The 18,863-nt window shown below is 40.4% G+C and overlaps 1 protein-coding gene across 1 annotated transcript in view; it reads left to right on the forward strand.

Moving 5' to 3' along the window:
- Positions 1 to 18,863, forward strand: part of larp1 (La ribonucleoprotein 1, translational regulator) — a 39,549-nt gene that overhangs the window by 16,370 nt on the left and 4,316 nt on the right. The window contains exons 8-15 of the mRNA XM_057359952.1: positions 439 to 807; positions 6,856 to 6,979; positions 9,170 to 9,375; positions 11,489 to 11,595; positions 11,766 to 11,923; positions 12,027 to 12,171; positions 12,430 to 12,539; positions 12,641 to 12,768. Coding sequence (XP_057215935.1) covers positions 439 to 807; positions 6,856 to 6,979; positions 9,170 to 9,375; positions 11,489 to 11,595; positions 11,766 to 11,923; positions 12,027 to 12,171; positions 12,430 to 12,539; positions 12,641 to 12,768 — 1,347 coding nt within the window. The remainder of the gene's footprint in view (positions 1 to 438; positions 808 to 6,855; positions 6,980 to 9,169; positions 9,376 to 11,488; positions 11,596 to 11,765; positions 11,924 to 12,026; positions 12,172 to 12,429; positions 12,540 to 12,640; positions 12,769 to 18,863) is intronic.

An 18,863-nucleotide genomic window follows, 5' to 3' on the forward strand; every position in this document is an offset into this window, starting at 1 on the left:
TATAATGCGTCTTTTACATTTATAAAGTCAGGAGGTTCTGCGCAAACTGCGCATCCTCTTTACACAGTGCAAGCTCCACAGTTATAAAGTCAGGCTAGTCTGATCTGTACAGTGCAAGGTTTTATGCCCCTTAGCCTTGTTCATATTTGTTTACAACGCGATTTGCAGCCCGCAGCACAGAGTAGCGAGAGTGTTAAGACAAAAGTGAAACATTTGTTGGAATCGCAATGCCGGCTCAACATGGTCATGTCTATCAGCCATCGGTGATGGACGATGGCATCTTCTATCGGCCCAACCCTAATATTGGTATGACAATACTTTACATTGACCATTAAGAGTAAGGCTGGTGAAGGCATTGATGCAACAGTTATTAATCCAACAGTTGTACTTTGTGCGAGTAATGTGGCTGTGATTACATGAATGAACTGTTTGTTGCAGAAAGCAGAAGAGGCTCGTCCACCTGTACAGTCTGGCCCAGCAGGAGGTGAAGACCAGGATGAACCAGAGGAGCTGGACTTCATGTTTGATGAGGAAATGGAGCAGATGGACGGTCGACGCAACACTTTTACTGACTGGTCAGATGAGGATTCGGACTGTGAAATCGACGACAGAGACGTCAACAAGATTCTAATAGTTACTCAAACGCCACCTTACCTACGTAAACATCCTGGAGGAGACCGCACAGGAAATCACACTTCGCGTTCAAAACTGTCCAGCGAACTGGTCAAAACCATTAACGATGGCCTTTACTACTATGAACAGGACCTGTGGGATGAAGCATATGAACCAGAGTATGCTACCATCAAGGTGAGTAATGTAATTATGATTCAGCTTTCAGGTGCAGTTTGTGGATTTCCTAAATGTATTGATGCAGTGCTTTTTTTTTAAGCACACGGATACTTGATGGTAGGGCTGGGCGATCTTCCCAAAAAAAGCATCTCACGATCTTAATAACAAAGAATCTTGATCCACGATCTGAATTGAAATACAGGGCTGTACGGTTTAATGTTTTGTAGCACAGGCCAAACAGTTGTACATGTAGCACAAGTATAAAACGTCTGTTATCATCTTTAAAAACACAAATGCAGATCATCACATAAATAGACTGGTTAAAGACAAAGGACATTAATGTTATATACAAATGGATCAATTAGGGCCATATCATTTTTAGTGTACCCATTTTTTTATTGTTCTGTGTTGTCCATTTTCTACTATACACTAGTAATATATTTGTCCAAATAAAAATACTGTAGTATACTATAGTATTTATTAGGCCTATAGTAAACTGTGGTAAAATTCTTAGATAATATAGTGTTTTTGAACCTTACTATAGTAAATATTAAAGTGTTCTACAGTTGATCAATTTACAACAAGAATACCACGATTTGATATATCAAATCCTATAGAACACTACAGTATTTCTTCATTTGAGCGTTTGTGGTTAACCGGTGTTTTTTTAAGAAGCTCCATCTATAGACGCTTGAGTTTCAGTGTGTGTAGTTCAGTGACGATAGTTTTTCTCAAACAGTTAAATACACCTGAAATAAACACATGAATATCATGTCCAGAGTTGCCCTGAGAGTTTATGTCCTCCTACAGTGAGACTCATACAAATCCATGAGGGTCACACGTGTAGCACGTTAAACTGTGCAACACATTCACTCATAAATGCAGAACTGGCAGATGATCCGCGTCCGCATCACAGAAATCAAAGGGCTCTAGATATATATCAGAAGGAGCTTTATTACAAAGTATGTTTACACACACAAGGAATTTAACTTTGCGACAGAAGCTTAGCGCAGAAGAAAGTGTACACATGGTGCAACGATAGTGCAAAAATACATTAAGATAGAAAAAATGAGAAATTAAATAAAAACAATAATGCACTATATACAAAAAGTGAAAAAATATAGACAAAAAACAAAAATTTTTTTAAGAGTGTACAGATGTGTTATTTACAGGTTTAACCTATTGTTTCTTACAATGTACAGTTTCCAGATGCTATGTGCGAGACAGTGTGATGGACAGTGTGTAGTAAGAGCTTTTAATTGTTCAGGCTGAGTATAGCCTGCGGGAAAAAACTGTTCTTGTGCCTGGATGTTCTGGTGGTCAGTGTTCTGTAGCGCCGGCCAGATGGCAACAGTTCGAAGAGGGAGTGAGATGGGTGAGTGGGGTCCAAAATGATTTTCTTAGCCCTTTTTCTCTTTCTGGAGGCATATAGATCTTGGAGGTTGGGCAGGGGAAACCAATGATCCTCTCGGCAGTCCTGGCTGTTCGTTGTAGTCTCTAAATGTCTGATTCAGTAGCTGAACCAAACCAGACAGTTATGGATGAGCACAGGACAGACTTGATGATGGCAGAGTAGAACTGAGTGAGCAGCTCCTGTGGCATGTTGAATTTCCTCAGCTGGCGAAGGAAGTACAACCTCTGCTGGGCTTTTTTAGCAATGGAGTCTATGTGAGTGTCCCACTTCAGGTCCTGAGAGATGGTTGTGCTCAGGAACCTGAATGACTCTACTGCAGCCACAGTGATGTTCATGATGGTGAGTGGGGGGAGTGCAGGGGGGGTTCTCCTGAAGTCCATGATCATCTCCACTGTTTTGAGCTTGTTGAGCTCCAGGTTGTTGTGATTGCACCAGACAGCCAGCTCTGCAACTTCCTGTCTGTAGGCAGACTCGTCTCCATTGTGGACGAGGCCGATGATGGTAGTGTCATCTGCAAATTTCAGGAGTTTGACAGAGTCGTCTTTTGCAGTGCAATGGTTTGTATACTGGGAGAAGAGCAGTGGGGACAGCCACACCGGCTGCCCTCTCCAATAACTACACTTTCTCCCACAGACCACGCATATCAGGGAGGGGTGGAGGAACCGGTCTACTTATCCCCAACGACTGGAAATTCAAACAGCTGGCACCCTCGTGTGACAACATCTCCTTCGAGTCTCATGCTGTTACTATCATCCACCCTGTTAAAACTCATGTTGTAGTTATCTATCGTCCCCCAGGTCAGCTTGAACATTTCTTGGAGGAGTTGGATACGCTTCTGTCATCCTTCCCCGAGGATGGTACTCCTCTGGTGGTACTTGGAGACTTCAACATCCACCTTGAAAAACCGCAGGCTGCCAACTTCAACAACCTGACTGCATTGTTTGACCTCAAGCGAGTTCCCACTTCAGCAACCCATAAGTCTGGTAATCAACTTGTTCTTATCTACACACGACACTGCTCCACTCATCACTCCCAGGTCACCCCGCTGCACACGTCGGATCATTTCCTCATCCAACTTCTCCAGACACTACACATGTTGCCCCACTGGTCACATTCCGGCGCAACCTACGATCACTTTCTCCCTCCCACTTATCCTCTGCGGTCTCCGCCACACTCCCTCCCTCTGAACAGCTCTCTCTCTCTTGGATACTAAGAGTGCCACCGACACTCTTTGCTCCACACTAACCTCCTGCTTAGATAACCTATGCCCTCTAACATCTAGGCCAGTGGTCACCAACCCTGTTCCTGGAGATCGACCGTCCTGCAGACTGCAGCTCCAACCCTGCTTCAGCACACCTGTCTGTATTTATCAAGCAAACCTGAACACCTTGATAAGATGGTTCAGGTGTGTTTGATTGGGGTTGGAGCTGAAATCTTCAGGACGGTCGATCTCCAGGAGCAGGGTTGGTGACAACTGATCTAGGCCATCTCGTGCATCCCCTTCTGCCCCCTGTTTATCCAATGTTCTCTGTAAGCATCGTGCCACGCTCAGGTCTGCTGAGAGAAAGTGGCGCAAATCTAAAGAACCCACTGACCTCGGTCTCTGTCAGTCTCTCCTCTCTTCTTTCTCTGCTGATGTCTCCTCTGCAAAAACCCTGTACTACCACGCTAAAATTAAAGACTCGCCTGACTCTCGTACTCTCTTTAAAACCTTCTCTGCTCTTCTTTGCCCACCTGCCCCCTCACCTCCATCCGACTTAACAGCTGATGATTTTGCGTCTTTCTTCATAAAGAAAACGACCACCATCAGCAGTCAGTTCCCTGTGCCGCCGCCTCTTGTTCACGGCCAAACCCCCGACACATGCTCGTTCCCCTCTTTCTCTCTCCTATCTCAAGATGATGTCTCCAAGGTCATGTCTTCTAACCACCCAACTACCTGCCCGCTAAATCCCATCCCCACTCATCTCCTCCAGGCCATCTCTCCATCGGTTGTTCCCGCTCTGACCCACATTATCAACTCGTCTCTCACCACTGGTACATTTCCCACAGTCTTCAAAGAGGCCTGTATTACCCCGCTACTGAAGAAACCCACTCTTAATCCTGCACTGTTAGAGAATTACAGACCGGTATCACTCCTCCCCTTCATTGCTAAAACTCTTGAGCGGGTGGTATGTAACCAGCTGTCATCCTTTCTCATCCAGAACAACCTCCTGGACAGCAACCAGTCTGGATTCCTCCACAGCACTGTAACAGACTCATTGCTAGTTATCGCAAACGCTTGATTGCAGTTGTTGCTGCTAAGGGTGGCCCAACCAGTTATTAGGTTTAGGGGGCAAACACTTTTTCACACAGGTCCATGTAGTTTTGGATTTTGTTTTCCCTTAAAGGAGACATCAAATGAAAATCCCACTTTTTCTGTGTTTAAGTGCTATAATCGAGTCCCCGGTGCATCTAGCAACCCAGAAAACGTGAAAAATAAGAACCCAGTAAGTATGTTTTGGTGTGCCTTTCCCTGCAAGCATGTGAGCAATCGAGCCGTTCAGATTTCGCTCCGATTGTGACGTCCAAAGCGGATTTTATTATAATGTTACCTCCCCTTAATCTACACAGTTCCACCCACCGCGCTCCGCCTATGTTGTTTTTACAAGCGACAGCAGTGTACGTGATGCCATGGCTAAAGTTTGTGGACAACATGCAATGTAGTCGCTGCACAGAGTCCAAACCTTGGAAGAAAGCGGAGTGGATTATTTTATTTTTAGTGGTAATCCATCAGAAACCATAAGTAGAAACCTGCTTGTTTGCGTGAATCACTTCTAACCGGAGTGCTTTTTCAACCTGGGACAGTGCAAGCAGGATTAGCTTCAAAGTTGTTCCTCAAGAGGGATCAAGACCGACTGAACGAGACAAAACTGCCGATGTAAGTAATATTTATCAACAGTCTGAATTGACGTAAATGTACCGTATATATAGGAGAATAACGTTCGCATATGATAGCGAAGGGAGCTAATTCAGTCACGGGCTAAATAGAACATTCAATGCAAGTGTTAAACTTACTGTATATAAGTGCAGATGGACACTTGGAGTTTAGCTGAATGTGTGTTGTGTTGACACGCCGGACAGAAGGGGGGTGGGGTTCTCTGCAACTCATTATCAGTTAAAGAGACATGCACCAAAACGGTTGCTGTGAGCATAGCTGTTTTTGACGAGGCAAGAAGGGTTTTGTTTACACGGCCATTGAGTGTTTTTAAGCAAAATATGTTCCAGACATTTCATAAAGACCCTAACAAATCATACCAACTTGTTGAAAGTGCTCGTCTGAGGAGACCTTTAATAATAAAAACCATTTAAAAACTGCATGTTGTGTTTACTTGTGTTATCTTTGACTAATATTTAAATTTGTTTGATGATCTGAAACATTAAAGTTTGACAAATATGCACAAAAATACGAAATCAGGAAGTGGGCCAACACTTTTTCACACCACTGTATTTTGGCCAATCAGCACAGCCATCTAGCAAAAAATCATTAAGCTTTGCAGACCTCGCAGCACGGCGAGAGTTATTTGAAGCACCGCGAAAGCTCAGTATGCTTTCAATGTCATACGCAAATGGGTATGTGCAGCGCTGAATGATGTCGAACACACCTCTTGTTTTAGACCACAGACAAGATCATGATCCTCGCGATTCTGTTGAAAAGTGGATTGAGGACACCTTCAAGATCAATCGTGATTTAAGGTCGTCAGATCCCTACTTGATGTAGTACAAAAACGATCTTATTTCACCTCCTGAGAAATGGCAAAAAGGGCAAAATCTGTTCCAAGTAAAGGGACGAAATTATTACATTGTCAGGCCCATGTTAACTTTGGCAAAATATTAAAAGATGAAAATCGTGTCTTTTTTCCAACTTGAAATGTCATGAAACAGTTTCATCTTGAAATATTGTGGCTTTAATATTTTTATAACTATATTTAGACATCAAAGAGGGAGAGATTCAGTTGTACTGCCTAACAGGACTGACGCGTATAGTGCAGTGGCATTGTACTGTTTGTGTGAATGGTGTGATGTATAGGCTACCTGCTCACTGTTATAATTCTTTGTCGAGTTTTAAGTGTGCTATTCTGACAGCTTCTAGGTTCATGTCTATTCCTGTTCACTTCTTGTTCCTCTCATAGCCAGCGAGTGTGTTCTTTAGCGCAGTGTTTCTGGATATGGCAGGACAGAATGGTTACTGTGTTTGTTGTTGCTTTTGTATGGTTCTTTTTGTGCTGTTCACGTGTCACATCCAGCAAATCCAACAGTGTTAGTGCCATGGCACTAAATAAACCCTGACAATGTTCACTTCAGAGTGCTCCTGGTTGATAGACGTTTGGGCATTATGGCTCTTTTTGGCACGGGTACGGTCTCCAACATGTTTATTACATTTTCTGTGTGTCGTTTCATTTCTGCAGGGGTTGTGGCCTGGCTTGTTGTAACTGAATGTGAATGGATGACGTGTGAAAATTATTGGTTTATTTTTGTCTCTTACACCTTTTTGTCCCTCATGCCTTGCTATGATATGGTGCAGTATATGGACTTGTACTGGTGACAGGATCATGCAGCTCTTATTTACATATGCTTTCAAGTCATTTAGTTTAACTTCTATGTCATCACAACAGCAAGAAGTTGAGAACTTCAAGAAGGTGCATTTGATCAGCAGAGAGCAGTTTGACTGCTTAACCCCGGAACCGCCTGTTGACCCCAACCAGGAGGTTCCTCCAGGACCACCACAACCCCAGCAGAGTAAGTAGTAATTTTTCTTGTTTTGTTTTTGCGTTGTAACATTTTGTAATAACACTTGATCAGATACCTCACATGCCTCATTCTATTTATGCACAATATACTATTTTTTATTAAAAAATTTTAGCATTGAATTTTCTCAATTCCCATACTGCCTTTTGATTCCAATTCTTATTGATTCCCAGTTTCAAGTGGGAAAAGTGAAGTACAGATCATTTCTTGTTTATAAATCATCTTTCAACAACTTCACAATACTTTGTGAAGCACATTTGTAACATTTTTTAAACTTTTTTTATTTTAGACAGTGAAAGGCAATAAAACAGTACAAAACGGTATAGGGGAACAACAACTACGGGAAAAAAGGACAACAACACAAATACATAAAGGGTGGGGGGGTAATTATACAATTATTGAATTACATTCTTTCCTCCAGTTTTATACCAATTTTTTAAATAAAAATACACGCAATACATTTGTTCTTAAGCCAGTAGGTATAGGCAGTCATGCAGACATTGAAAAGGTCAAACCCTTGAACTGTTATCTTCGATATTTGCTAGATGAGCACATTTGTAAAAATGAAAATGATTGTATGCTACACTTTTCCTTTATCTGTTGTAAACAACTCATGTAAGGAAAACGCAATTTCTTTGGTGTCACTACAAGAAGCTTCGCTTACACCAGGCTCAACACTAAGAATTTCTTCTACAGGACCGATCGTGCTAGTGATTCAAATTAGCAATAAATAAATAATATTGTCTAGTTAATCATATTTCAAATACTGTCAAAGACAACTATTCTGTCAGTAAGGGGCTGTGTCCACCGAGGTGTGTTTACGTGGCTGAAAACGCCAGGCACTTGCCTGAAAACGCCCGCTGCAGGCTGACGTTCTGCCCCAAGTTGAGCATTTTTCAACTCTGCGCGCCCGGTCGAATGTCAGCGCTGAGCATGGGAAAAACCGCCAGCTGCTCGCATTTTCAAAAAACAAGGCGTTTCCATTGGAAACAGTTGACACAGCCCCTAATAAATGAGAACGAATAATCAAATTACCAGCAATAGCATAAATGAATGTAATAAAGCAAACATACAAATGACTGTTCGAGCTGTTGTTTGATATACTTCATTTGTAGTAACACACACTGTATCCATACAGTAGAACATCTCACTCTTTACACAATTAAACAAAGCAGAATAATGTTGTCTCCACAAATTTGCTATATTCTCAGCTCCAGAGACACGCTTTGTTGAACACTGTAATGTCACATTTCTCCCATTTAATGTTCTTGCATCCTTTTAAAAAATCATTCATGTTATTGCTAAGCGGGTTTTCTGTTCACGTGTTCATATTTACAAATATAATGAACTGTTGACTTTTTCTTTTCAAGAAATGGTCCCTGTCTTGGCCACCCAGCTATGTCCCACACCTTCAACACTTCCTTTGCGGACACATACTTTTCTTCCCTTGCTTACTGTTCTATTTCTTAACAGGGTGTGTAAATATGGTCTACTAGCCTCATACAAAACTCCCACAATATCATCGTACAATCAAAAAGGTCTATACCGTGAGAAATCTGTACACATGATTGCATTTCTGAGTAATACCACCTCATTTAATGGAGTATCCATTGTGCCACAATACATGAAGTTTAGACCGGTCTAATTTTACCATGCCAGCCCTTTTACAGTCAGTTTATCTCAAGCAGACTTTCAAAATCTACAATCATTAGAAATGGTTCATGATCCTACATGGATGCCCCATACTGAATTTTCATAGACTGTATAATAGCATGAGTCTCAGCTGTACTCTATGTATACAGCTTAATACTTTTATATCAAGCATCCGATTCCTAACCTTAAGGAGAGCTGTCAGGATGATTTTACACAACTGAAAAGACTGGATTGATGGGAATATTACTAAACCTGCTTCATATGAGAGTATGATAGGGAGACTGTGTAATGGGGAGAAATTTAAAGAACACGGGACTACTTTTGGCAACAACAAAAAAAGTGTGAATGTGCAAGACACAAATGGGTTAATGTTTAGCAAATTAGCAATTGCTTTTGTTCTGATTTCCGATTTAACCGCCCTAGGAATTTAATTTCTGCTCTAGCCTACAGAATGTACAAATCTTGAACTGTACTACAAACCTGACTTTTTCTGAACTTGGGAAACTTATCTACCTTTTTGTCTTCTAGTCCCCACAGAAGCCCTGGCCAACAAACTGTTTGGTGCTCCAGAACCGTCTGCTATTGCACGCTCTCTTCCAACTACAGTGCCTGACTCACCTAACTACCGCAGTGCCCGCACACCGCGAACACCTCGTACCCCGCGGCTAAAGGACCCCACGCAGACACCCCGTTTCTACCCTGTGGTAAAAGAAGGACGACCACTGGATGCCAAAGTATGTATGAATTTGTGTATAGCACTTTTGCTCTTTTATGCGACAAGTATGCTCTACACAAGAACACTTTGCACACACTGTTAGTGTAATGCAATCCACGCATAATGCAATCCACTGTGACACTGCCACCCCAAGTTATGATTATACGTCTCAATATAATATTTCACTAGTGAACTAGTGAAACAAACCAAAACAGCTAACAAAAAAAAACAAAAAAGCATTCAGACACTTAATGAAACCTTTTTTCTCTGGATCATACCGCAAAAATAGCCTATAATGTGAAAAACAAGTATTTTCTTAAAAAACGAAACTAGCCATATTTTAAAAGTAGAATATAAAATAAATTGTAAATAAACGAATAAATAAAAATACAGCAACCTGAACCACTTAAAAGAAAACATATCAGTGAAAATAATCAAGGTTAGAATGCAAAAAACTAGGAATAAATAAATATATTCAATATATTATATAAACGAATAAATAAAATATAAAGCAGTAATTAAACACTATAACAATATATACCATTATCTTAACTCGCCTCACTTTTTCCTTCGATTTCCGCATCTCTGCCAATCAGTGTGCTTCTTCATAAACACGGGCTCATCGGCTTCACGGAGGACATGGAGCTCAGCCTTCCCCACAATGCGGCCAAACCCATGTTCCTGCGACATTCCCAAACACTAAATGTCCGGTATATACCAGGCGCTTACACTTTGTAATGTGATCCTTTATTGATGTGCTTTCCGTTCACGTTCTAGGCTCTTCGGTATTTCTTTACATAATATGCTCCATTAAGGTGTATACCGAATTTGATCTTAATCAGGGATGTGATTTTTCTTTATAAATACGGTTTTCTGTATTTTTTTACCTCACTGGGATCACCCGCGTAAATTGCATAAATTTGATTTATTTTAATTCGTGGCGGGATTGGGGTGGGGGTTTGGGGATGTGCGCGTGGTAATTATACTGCTGGCCAACAGGATCCTTTCTACGATTTCTACGTCATGCACACGCTTGTTATAAATGCAGAGCGACTGCTTCATTCAGAAGAACATCATTTTGGGAGTTATCTTTATGTTTCCAGAGAGTCCAAACAGACTAATAGAAGCCAAACACGGCTGTTTTGGTACTCAAAACTGTGTGTGGTGTCATTTTTATTAAGTGGGGAACTGAACAGCGTTTTGTAACGTATACAGAAAATCCCGAGTCTGGAAGTTGAGACGTCTATATGATATGATTTAACATTATCTATATACAGCGACTAAAATAGGCCATTCCGCGATTTGATGGCTTGAAACTATACAAATGGCCGATCTAGTCACTGTCTAATATAAACGCGTCGAAGTCTCTACTGAGAGCATACATTTAAATTAACTAAAACCGCAACATGCAGCGTTTGCAAAACCTGTGGATTAATGCGGACAAACGCTGTATGAAAGATGTATACACGGAAGCGTTTGAAAGTCTATCGAAGTAAAAATCAAACGCTTCCGTGTGGATCTGTGTAGAGTGCGATGCAATGATCATTTCACGCGCTTCCGGGTTTGGTTGTGCAAGTGCTCGGTATTGAGCCATTCAAAGACATATCCGATGAGCTTGGAAACACAATAGCCCATCAGAGGTCTTTAATAATCTGTTCAACAGCGCTCAAAATGATAGCGGGAAATGCAAGTATAGTCACATTTAGTACCGACTGGTACCGAAGTTTGGTATCGTGACAACACTAGCAGGAACCCAAGTTTTTCCCGCACCACCGGGAAAGCTGAGCTCCACGTCCCATACGCAATTAAGCCAATGCAGCTGGGCTGCCCCTAGATCTAAAAGCAGTGCAAGTTTGAGTCGTTTATAACATGCATTTGAAAAAGTAACACCCGTCAAACATTATCGTTATAAATAAACTTAATTATCATGAAAATAACTGAGGAGGCTTGTAGAATAGCGATAGACAGATACCCACAGTCATTTCCTGAAGCTACATGTGTTGTGGTACTTCTTCTGTGAGGCATATTTGGAGTTTCTGCACGAGAGCACCCTCTGGCGTTCAGATGTTCAGATTATTTTTGTTTTATCGTGCAGCCCTGTTGGCAAATTGAAATTGTCTTATTTTCCTCAGACCCCCCGCAAAAGAAAGACACGACACAGCTCCAATCCACCTATGGAGTGCCACGTTGGTTGGGTAATGGACTCGAGAGAGCATCGCTCACGAACGGCATCCGTCAGGTGAGAAATGTACACTGTTACATCCACTGAATTGAACATCTTTTTCATAGGCTTCCATATATTCCAGTGTCTTGCACTATCAGTAATATATTCCAAAATAGTCTAGATGCAATATTCGTCCATTCTTATGATTACTGATGTTTGCCTTTTTGCTTTTCTCTTGGCTGTAGTTCAAATGCGAGTCCATCAGAAAGCACCACAGCAGTGGGCAATTATGGCTGCACACCGCAGTCTCTGCCCAAATTCCAGCACCCCTCTCATGAGTTGCTCAAGGAGAACGGATTCACGCAACATGTTTACCATAAGTACCGAAGGCGTTCCCTCAATGGTGTGTTCCAGAATAACTTTGATCTGCTATTGCAGTAAGAAGTCAGACACTTTCCGTTACGGTTGAATCATCGTAATAACTTTTCATTGCTCATTTACTGCAGAGCGAAAGCGGCTGGGGATTGGCCAGTCTCAGGAAATGAACACATTGTTTCGCTTTTGGTCGTTCTTCTTGAGAGATCACTTCAATAGAAAGATGTACGAGGAATTCAGACAGCTGGTGGTGGAGGATGGAAAAGAAGGATACAGGTATACAAACCCCCTCCTTTGACTAAACACTTGATTTAAGTTGGTGGTTGGTCATGATTTGCATTGGTTTAAAACGCACACTGAACAAGTTCTTGATTAATGCATTTTAGAGTTTAAGAGGATGACAAGTAATTACATTTTTTGCACTTTGTGCATGAAGTTCTGAATGTTAAAACGTGAAGTATTCCACCGTATTGTCGTTTTCTGATGTAGTTGTGTGTTTTGCACATAAATGATAATACTATTGCGTTTACACAGGTACGGTCTGGAGTGCCTCTTCCGGTTTTATAGCTATGGATTGGAGAGAAAGTTCAGGCCGGACATATTTAAAGACTTTCAAGAGGAGACCATTAAGGACTATGAAGCGGGTCTGTCTTTTTTCACGCAGATGCCAACATGAAGTTCATATTATGTACTTGTATATGTATAGTGGAGCACTATCTAATCTTTCCTTACTGTATCCTGACAGGCCAGCTATATGGACTTGAAAAGTTTTGGGCGTTTCTTAAATACTCAAAAATAAAGAACATGGAAATTGACCCCAAGCTTCAGGAACATTTAAGCAAGTTTAAACGCTTGGAGGACTTCAGAGTGGATGTGAGTAGACAGACAAGTGCCTGTCATCTGGTTTTTAAACTGTTGATGATGGTCAATTGGTAATGTTAATTTCAAACATAAAAGGAAATTGAAAATAATTTCTTATTAGACCTTCTGGTCTTATGTTTGAGTCTGTTTTGATTTATTTTGGAAGGATTGAAAAATAAATGATAAACTAAATATAATGCTTGACCAATCAGATTATGTACAGTGACAAAAAAAGTGCAAAACTAACAACAAATCTGAAAACAAAATGAAAAATCCAAAAGCATTGTTACAAATCTGGGCAGCGCACACCCTTTGTGCTTTCACACAGCAAAAGTTTTTCCGCAGCAAATGCTGCCGGTGTGAAAGCACAAAGGGCGTGTGCTGCTCAGTGCTCATGAGGCTCTGAAAACGCCTAAAGTCCTGCCACACAGTAATGCTGAACATACTTCCTCTGGTGAATAACTACTGTATCCCATTCCAACAAAATACCTACCTATTCCGATTTGTCTGATTTGTTGTTGTTTCTGATTTATTTTGTTTTACTGTATGGTTTTTGCTTTTAGATTTGAAATTGCATTTTCAAATTTGCTATTAGTTTTGCAATTGACCCTGCCCAAGCATTTTGATTGACAAGCGATCTGACCAATCATAAAGCCGATATTATGTGCCCCCGTGACTGACTGCTGTTTTGTCTGACAAACAAACCAGTCCAACAAACCTGGCGTAGTAGAGCTTTGGTGATTAATATGAAAAAAAAAAAGTTTTAATTATTGTAATAGTTAACAGAGATCTATACCAAGCTTTAACGGACGTTCAAACTATAATGATAAACGATGACTTACAAAATCATTCTAAATGATGGAGAATAGCGGAGTACACATCACAACTATACCAATAGTCAACTTAATTTTTATAGCGCTTTTTACTATTTTTGTTGTTACAAAGCAGCTGTACATGAAACATATTGACTATAAACTAAACAAAAGTTATACAAGTAAAAACAAAAAAAGTGAACATACACAGATAACAAACACTGGTTCATACACACCCACATGCATAAAACACAACTCCGCATGCAGCACAAAATACACACGCACTGACGCACACACACACACACACACACACACACACAGCGTGGTTATCACAGAGAAGCACACATTTAAGAAAAATGAGAGCGAAACACAGGTCAAATATTATATGGACTATATCTATATGTAATACTATATGTAATTGTAACTGTAATTTCGTCACATTTCGTTGCCTTGTACATGTGCAATGACAATAAAATTGAATCTAAATCTACTAAATAAATTAAGCAGAATGTTACAATTTAAAGTTATATTATTAAATACGAATGCTTTAAATTCTAAAGCTAAATCTACTGAAAGAGATGCTCCCAGAAATTATAGATCCTCTTCTTAGTATTATAAACTCATCTCTGACATTAGGACATCTCAACTCAACTTTATTTATATAGCGCTTTTTATTTTCATTGTTACAAAGCAGCTGTACATAAGACATATTGACTATAATCAAAACAATTAAAGTTGTACCTGCAAAAACAGGAAAAAGTTGAAAAAACAGAAGACAGACATACCCACATACAAAACACTCCACACACACAATATGCACACGTACTAACACACATAGACATGGACACACACACACGGACGCGCACGCACACACACACACACACACGTACACAGACAAGTACGCACGCACACACACGCTCAGTGAGAGCACACATTTAAGATAAAGGAGAGAGAAGCACAGGTCAAATAGAACAGACTAATTCCTATATGCAATATTAATTAAGTAAAACTTTAAAATTCTAAAGCAGTCCCCCCGGCCAGGCAAACAATGCAAAAAACAGTATGTAAATGGTGGCGAGGAACCCAAAACTCTAATCGAGAAAAAAAACCTCAGGAGAACCCAGGCCCAACCAGGGGATTCCAGTTCCCCTCTGGCAAAAGCTGCTGCCTCTGCACAAGCTCCAGAGAGCTTGCACAACAAGGCTAAATAAAATAAATAAACTTAATAATAAAATAAATTATAGTTTAAGATTATCATTAATAATCTAATAGCATTTGAAATTTTGTGGTGAAGACATGTCAAGAGACCGCGTCCTTCTTTATCCAGCTCTATCATCTCAGCTCTTGTCAGGTCCCCACTTCCCATTCTCCGCTCTACCATCAGGTCAGGCCATGAACTGCATCCTGCTCGCTGTGGTAACCTTGGAACAATGAGACAAGACTGGCTGAGAGTAGAGTACTGTTCTGTACTCTTTGATGCAACAAGTACATCAGTTGTGTTTTTGGTTCCGGTTGATCTAACTAATGCAGCCTAAACCCTCTGAAGATTTATATTATGGAAGAGTAGTGTATGCAAGATTAAAAAGATGCGTCTTTAGTCTAGATTTAAACTGACAGAGTGTGTCTGCCTCCCGGACAGTGCAGGGAAGACTATTCCAAAGTTTAGGCGCTAGATAGGAAAAGGATCTACCACCTGCACTTGATTTTGAAATTCTAGGTATTACCAACTGACAGGACGCCTGAGAGCGTAATGCACGTGAAGGACTGTAATACAAAAGGAGTTCATTCAAGTACTGAGGAGCTAAACCATGTAAGGCTTTATAGGTAATAAGCAAGATTTTAAAGTTAACGCGATGCTTTATAGGTAACCAGTGCAAGGTTGACAGAACCGGGCTAATATGTTCATACTTTTTTGTACGTGTAAGAACTCGAGCTGCCGCGTTTTGGACCAATTGGAGTTTTTGTAATAAGCCTGCAGGGCAACCACCTAACAGTGCATTACAGTAATCTAGTCTTGATGTCATGAATGCATGAATTAACTTCTCTGCATCTGAGATTGACAGCATATGACGTAGTTTAGATATATTCTTAAGATGGAAAAACGCAATTTTACAGGTGTTGGCGACGTGGCTCTCAAATGACAGATTACTATCGAATAGAACGCCAAGATTCTTTGCTGACGACGAGGGTTTTATGGAACATCCGTCAATAGTTAAACAGTATTCTTGGTTGTTACTTATAGCAGTTTTCGGTCCAATAAGTAACACTTCCGTTTTGTCCGAGTTCAGTAATAAAAAGTTGTTACTCATCCAGTTTTTTATATCGACTATGCATTCCATTATTCGATGGAACTGCTGTGTTTCATGAGGCTTCGAGGAAATATAAAGTTGAGTATCATCAGCATAACAGTGAAAGCTAACTCCGTGTCGCTTTATTATATCTCCTAGAGGTAGCATGTATAATGCGAAGAGCAGAGGCCCTAAGACTGAGCCCTGTGGTACACCGTACTGGACTTGCGATTTGCGTGACACCTCATTGTTTATTGCTACAAATTGAAAACGGTCGGATAAATAAGATTTAAACCATTTCAAAGCTATTCCCTTAATGCCGACATAATTTTCGAGTCTATGTAGGAGTGTGCTGTGGTCAATGGTATCGAATGCAGCACTAAGGTTTCATAACAGTGAAAGCTAACTCCGTGTCACTTTATTATATCTTCTAGAGGTAGCATGTATAATGCGAAGAGCAGAGGCCCTAAGACTGAGCCCTGTGGTACACCGTACTGGACTTGTGATTTGCGTGACACCTCATTGTTTATTGCTACAAATTGAAAACGGTCGGATAAATAAGATTTAAACCATTTCAAAGCTATTCCTTTAATGCCAATGTAATTTTCGAGTCTATGTAGGAGTGTGCTGTGGTCAATGGTGTCGAATGCAGCACTAAGGTCTAGCAGCACCAATAACGAGATACAACCTCGGTCAGACGCCAATAGCAGATCATTTGTAACTCTGATCAAAGCAGTCTCTGTACTGTGACATGCTCTAAATCCAGACTGGAATTCTTCATTGATGTCATTCCTTTGGAGGAACGAGCATAATTGAGTTGAAACTACTTTTTCCAGAACTGTAGATATGAAAGGTAGATTCGATATAGGCCTGTAGTTCCCTAGTTCTCTAGGGTCGAGTTGGGGTTTTTTGACAAGGGGCCTTATAACTGCCACTTTATATGCTTTAGGCACATGTCCTAATGTCAGAGATGAGTTAATAATACCAAGAAGAGGATCTATAATTTCTGGGAGCATCTCTTTCAGTAGATTTGTAGGTATAGGGTCTAGCATGCATGTTGGTGATTTAGATGATCTAATAATTTTAGACAGCTCATCTTGATCTACGGTATAAAATAATTGCATTTTCTCCTTATGGGCGCTGTAGTTAGTTTGTTCAGCGGGTTTCACTTCTGATTGCATTGTTATAATTTTTTCTCTAATATCTTGGATTTTATATGTGAAGTAGTTCATAAATTCATCACTGCTATGCTGATATACAGGATCAGAAGTCACTGTCGATTTATTTTTTGTTAATTTAGCCACTGTGTTAAATAAAAACCTAGGTTTGTGCTGGTTTTCTTCTATTAGTGATGAAAAGAAGGCGGATCTAGAAGTTTTTAGGGCTTTCCTGTATTTTCGAATACTATCCTTCCATGCTGTACGAAATACCTCTAATATAGTTTTCTTAAAGATGCGCTCCATTTTTCGGGCCGCTTTCTTTAGAGCCTGAGTGTGTTCATTATACCACGGTGTGGGGCTGCCATTTTTGATATTCTTTAAACGTAGAGGAGCAACTGTGTCTAGCGTTACCGAGAAGGTGGAATTAAAATTTTCAGTGGTAATGTCAAGATCTTCAACGTTATTTCTCATGCTAGTGATTTGAGACAATTCGGGCAGATTATCGAGAAACGCATCTTTGGTAGTTGAAGTTATTGTACTACCATATTTGTAACAATGAGTTTTATTTGCAGCCGTAGGCCAGTGAAGCAAACATAATACCAGATAATGATCCGAAATGTCTTCACTCTGCTGAAGGATTTTAACGTCGTCCACATTTATACCGTAAGACAGTATTAAATCTAAAGTATGATTACGAAGGTGAGTGGGTCCTGACACATGTTGACTAATGCCCATGGAGTTAAGAGTGTCTTTGAAAGCCATTCCTAAGGCATCTGTAACGTTATCTACGTGGATGTTAAAGTCACCAACGACAAGGAGTCTATCTGCGGCCAGTACTAGTTCTGATAAGAACCCACCAAATTCTTTAATAAAATCTGTGTGGTGCCCTGGAGGCCTATATACAATAGCTAAAATAATTTTTAAAAATGTTTTATCTTTAGTATTAGGTGTTGAAACATGAAGAACCATGACTTCAAAAGAATTATATTTAGAGTTCGACTTCTGGGAAATGCTAAGAGAGTTATTGTAAAGTGCTGCGACACCTCCCCCTCTGCCTTTTAGACGAGGCTCGTGTTTATAATAATAATCTTGGGGGACAGATTCATTTAAAGCAATATAATCATCTGGTTTTAGCCATGTTTCTGTCAAACAGAGCATGTCTATTTTATGATCTGTTATCATATCGTTAACAAAAAGTGCTTTATTAGAGAGAGATCTAATATTTAGCAATCCGAGTCGTAACAGTTGATTATCTGTATTTTGTTCATGTTTAGTTTGTTTAACGTTTATTAAATTACTTTCAAGAGGTTTACGCATTATTTTATGTTTGCTAATCCGGGGGACAGACACAGTCTCTATTTTGTGATGTTTGGGAGAACGGATTATACATGTTGTACATTTTGTGTATTCTGCGACGTGAGACGGCAAGCAGACAGTTGGTTAAGATTCTGTCTGCTCCCTGACCTGGGCCCAAGGAGTCAAACTTTAGCATTATTAAGACTTTTGCCATATTTCTAGACAGGATGGAAGCCCAGCCCAGGAGGGATGGAGACCATCTCGTTTCAACAGGTCAGGTCTGCCCTCAAAACTCTTCCAGTTATTTATAAAAACTATATCATTCTGCAGGCACCACTCAGACAACCAGCCATTTAGTGATGATAATCTGCTATAAATCTCATCACCACGATAAGCAGTGAGGGGGCCAGAGAATATTACAGTGTCTGACATCTGCTTGCGACTCACACACCTCTTTAATGTTATCTTTTGTGATCTCCGATTGACGGAGTCGAACATCATTTGTGCCGACGTGAATGACAATCTTACTGAATTTACGATTAGCCTTAGCC

The sequence above is a fragment of the Triplophysa rosa genome, linkage group LG19 (assembly GCF_024868665.1).
Source record: "Triplophysa rosa linkage group LG19, Trosa_1v2, whole genome shotgun sequence".
NCBI classification, from domain to species: domain Eukaryota; kingdom Metazoa; phylum Chordata; class Actinopteri; order Cypriniformes; family Nemacheilidae; genus Triplophysa; species Triplophysa rosa.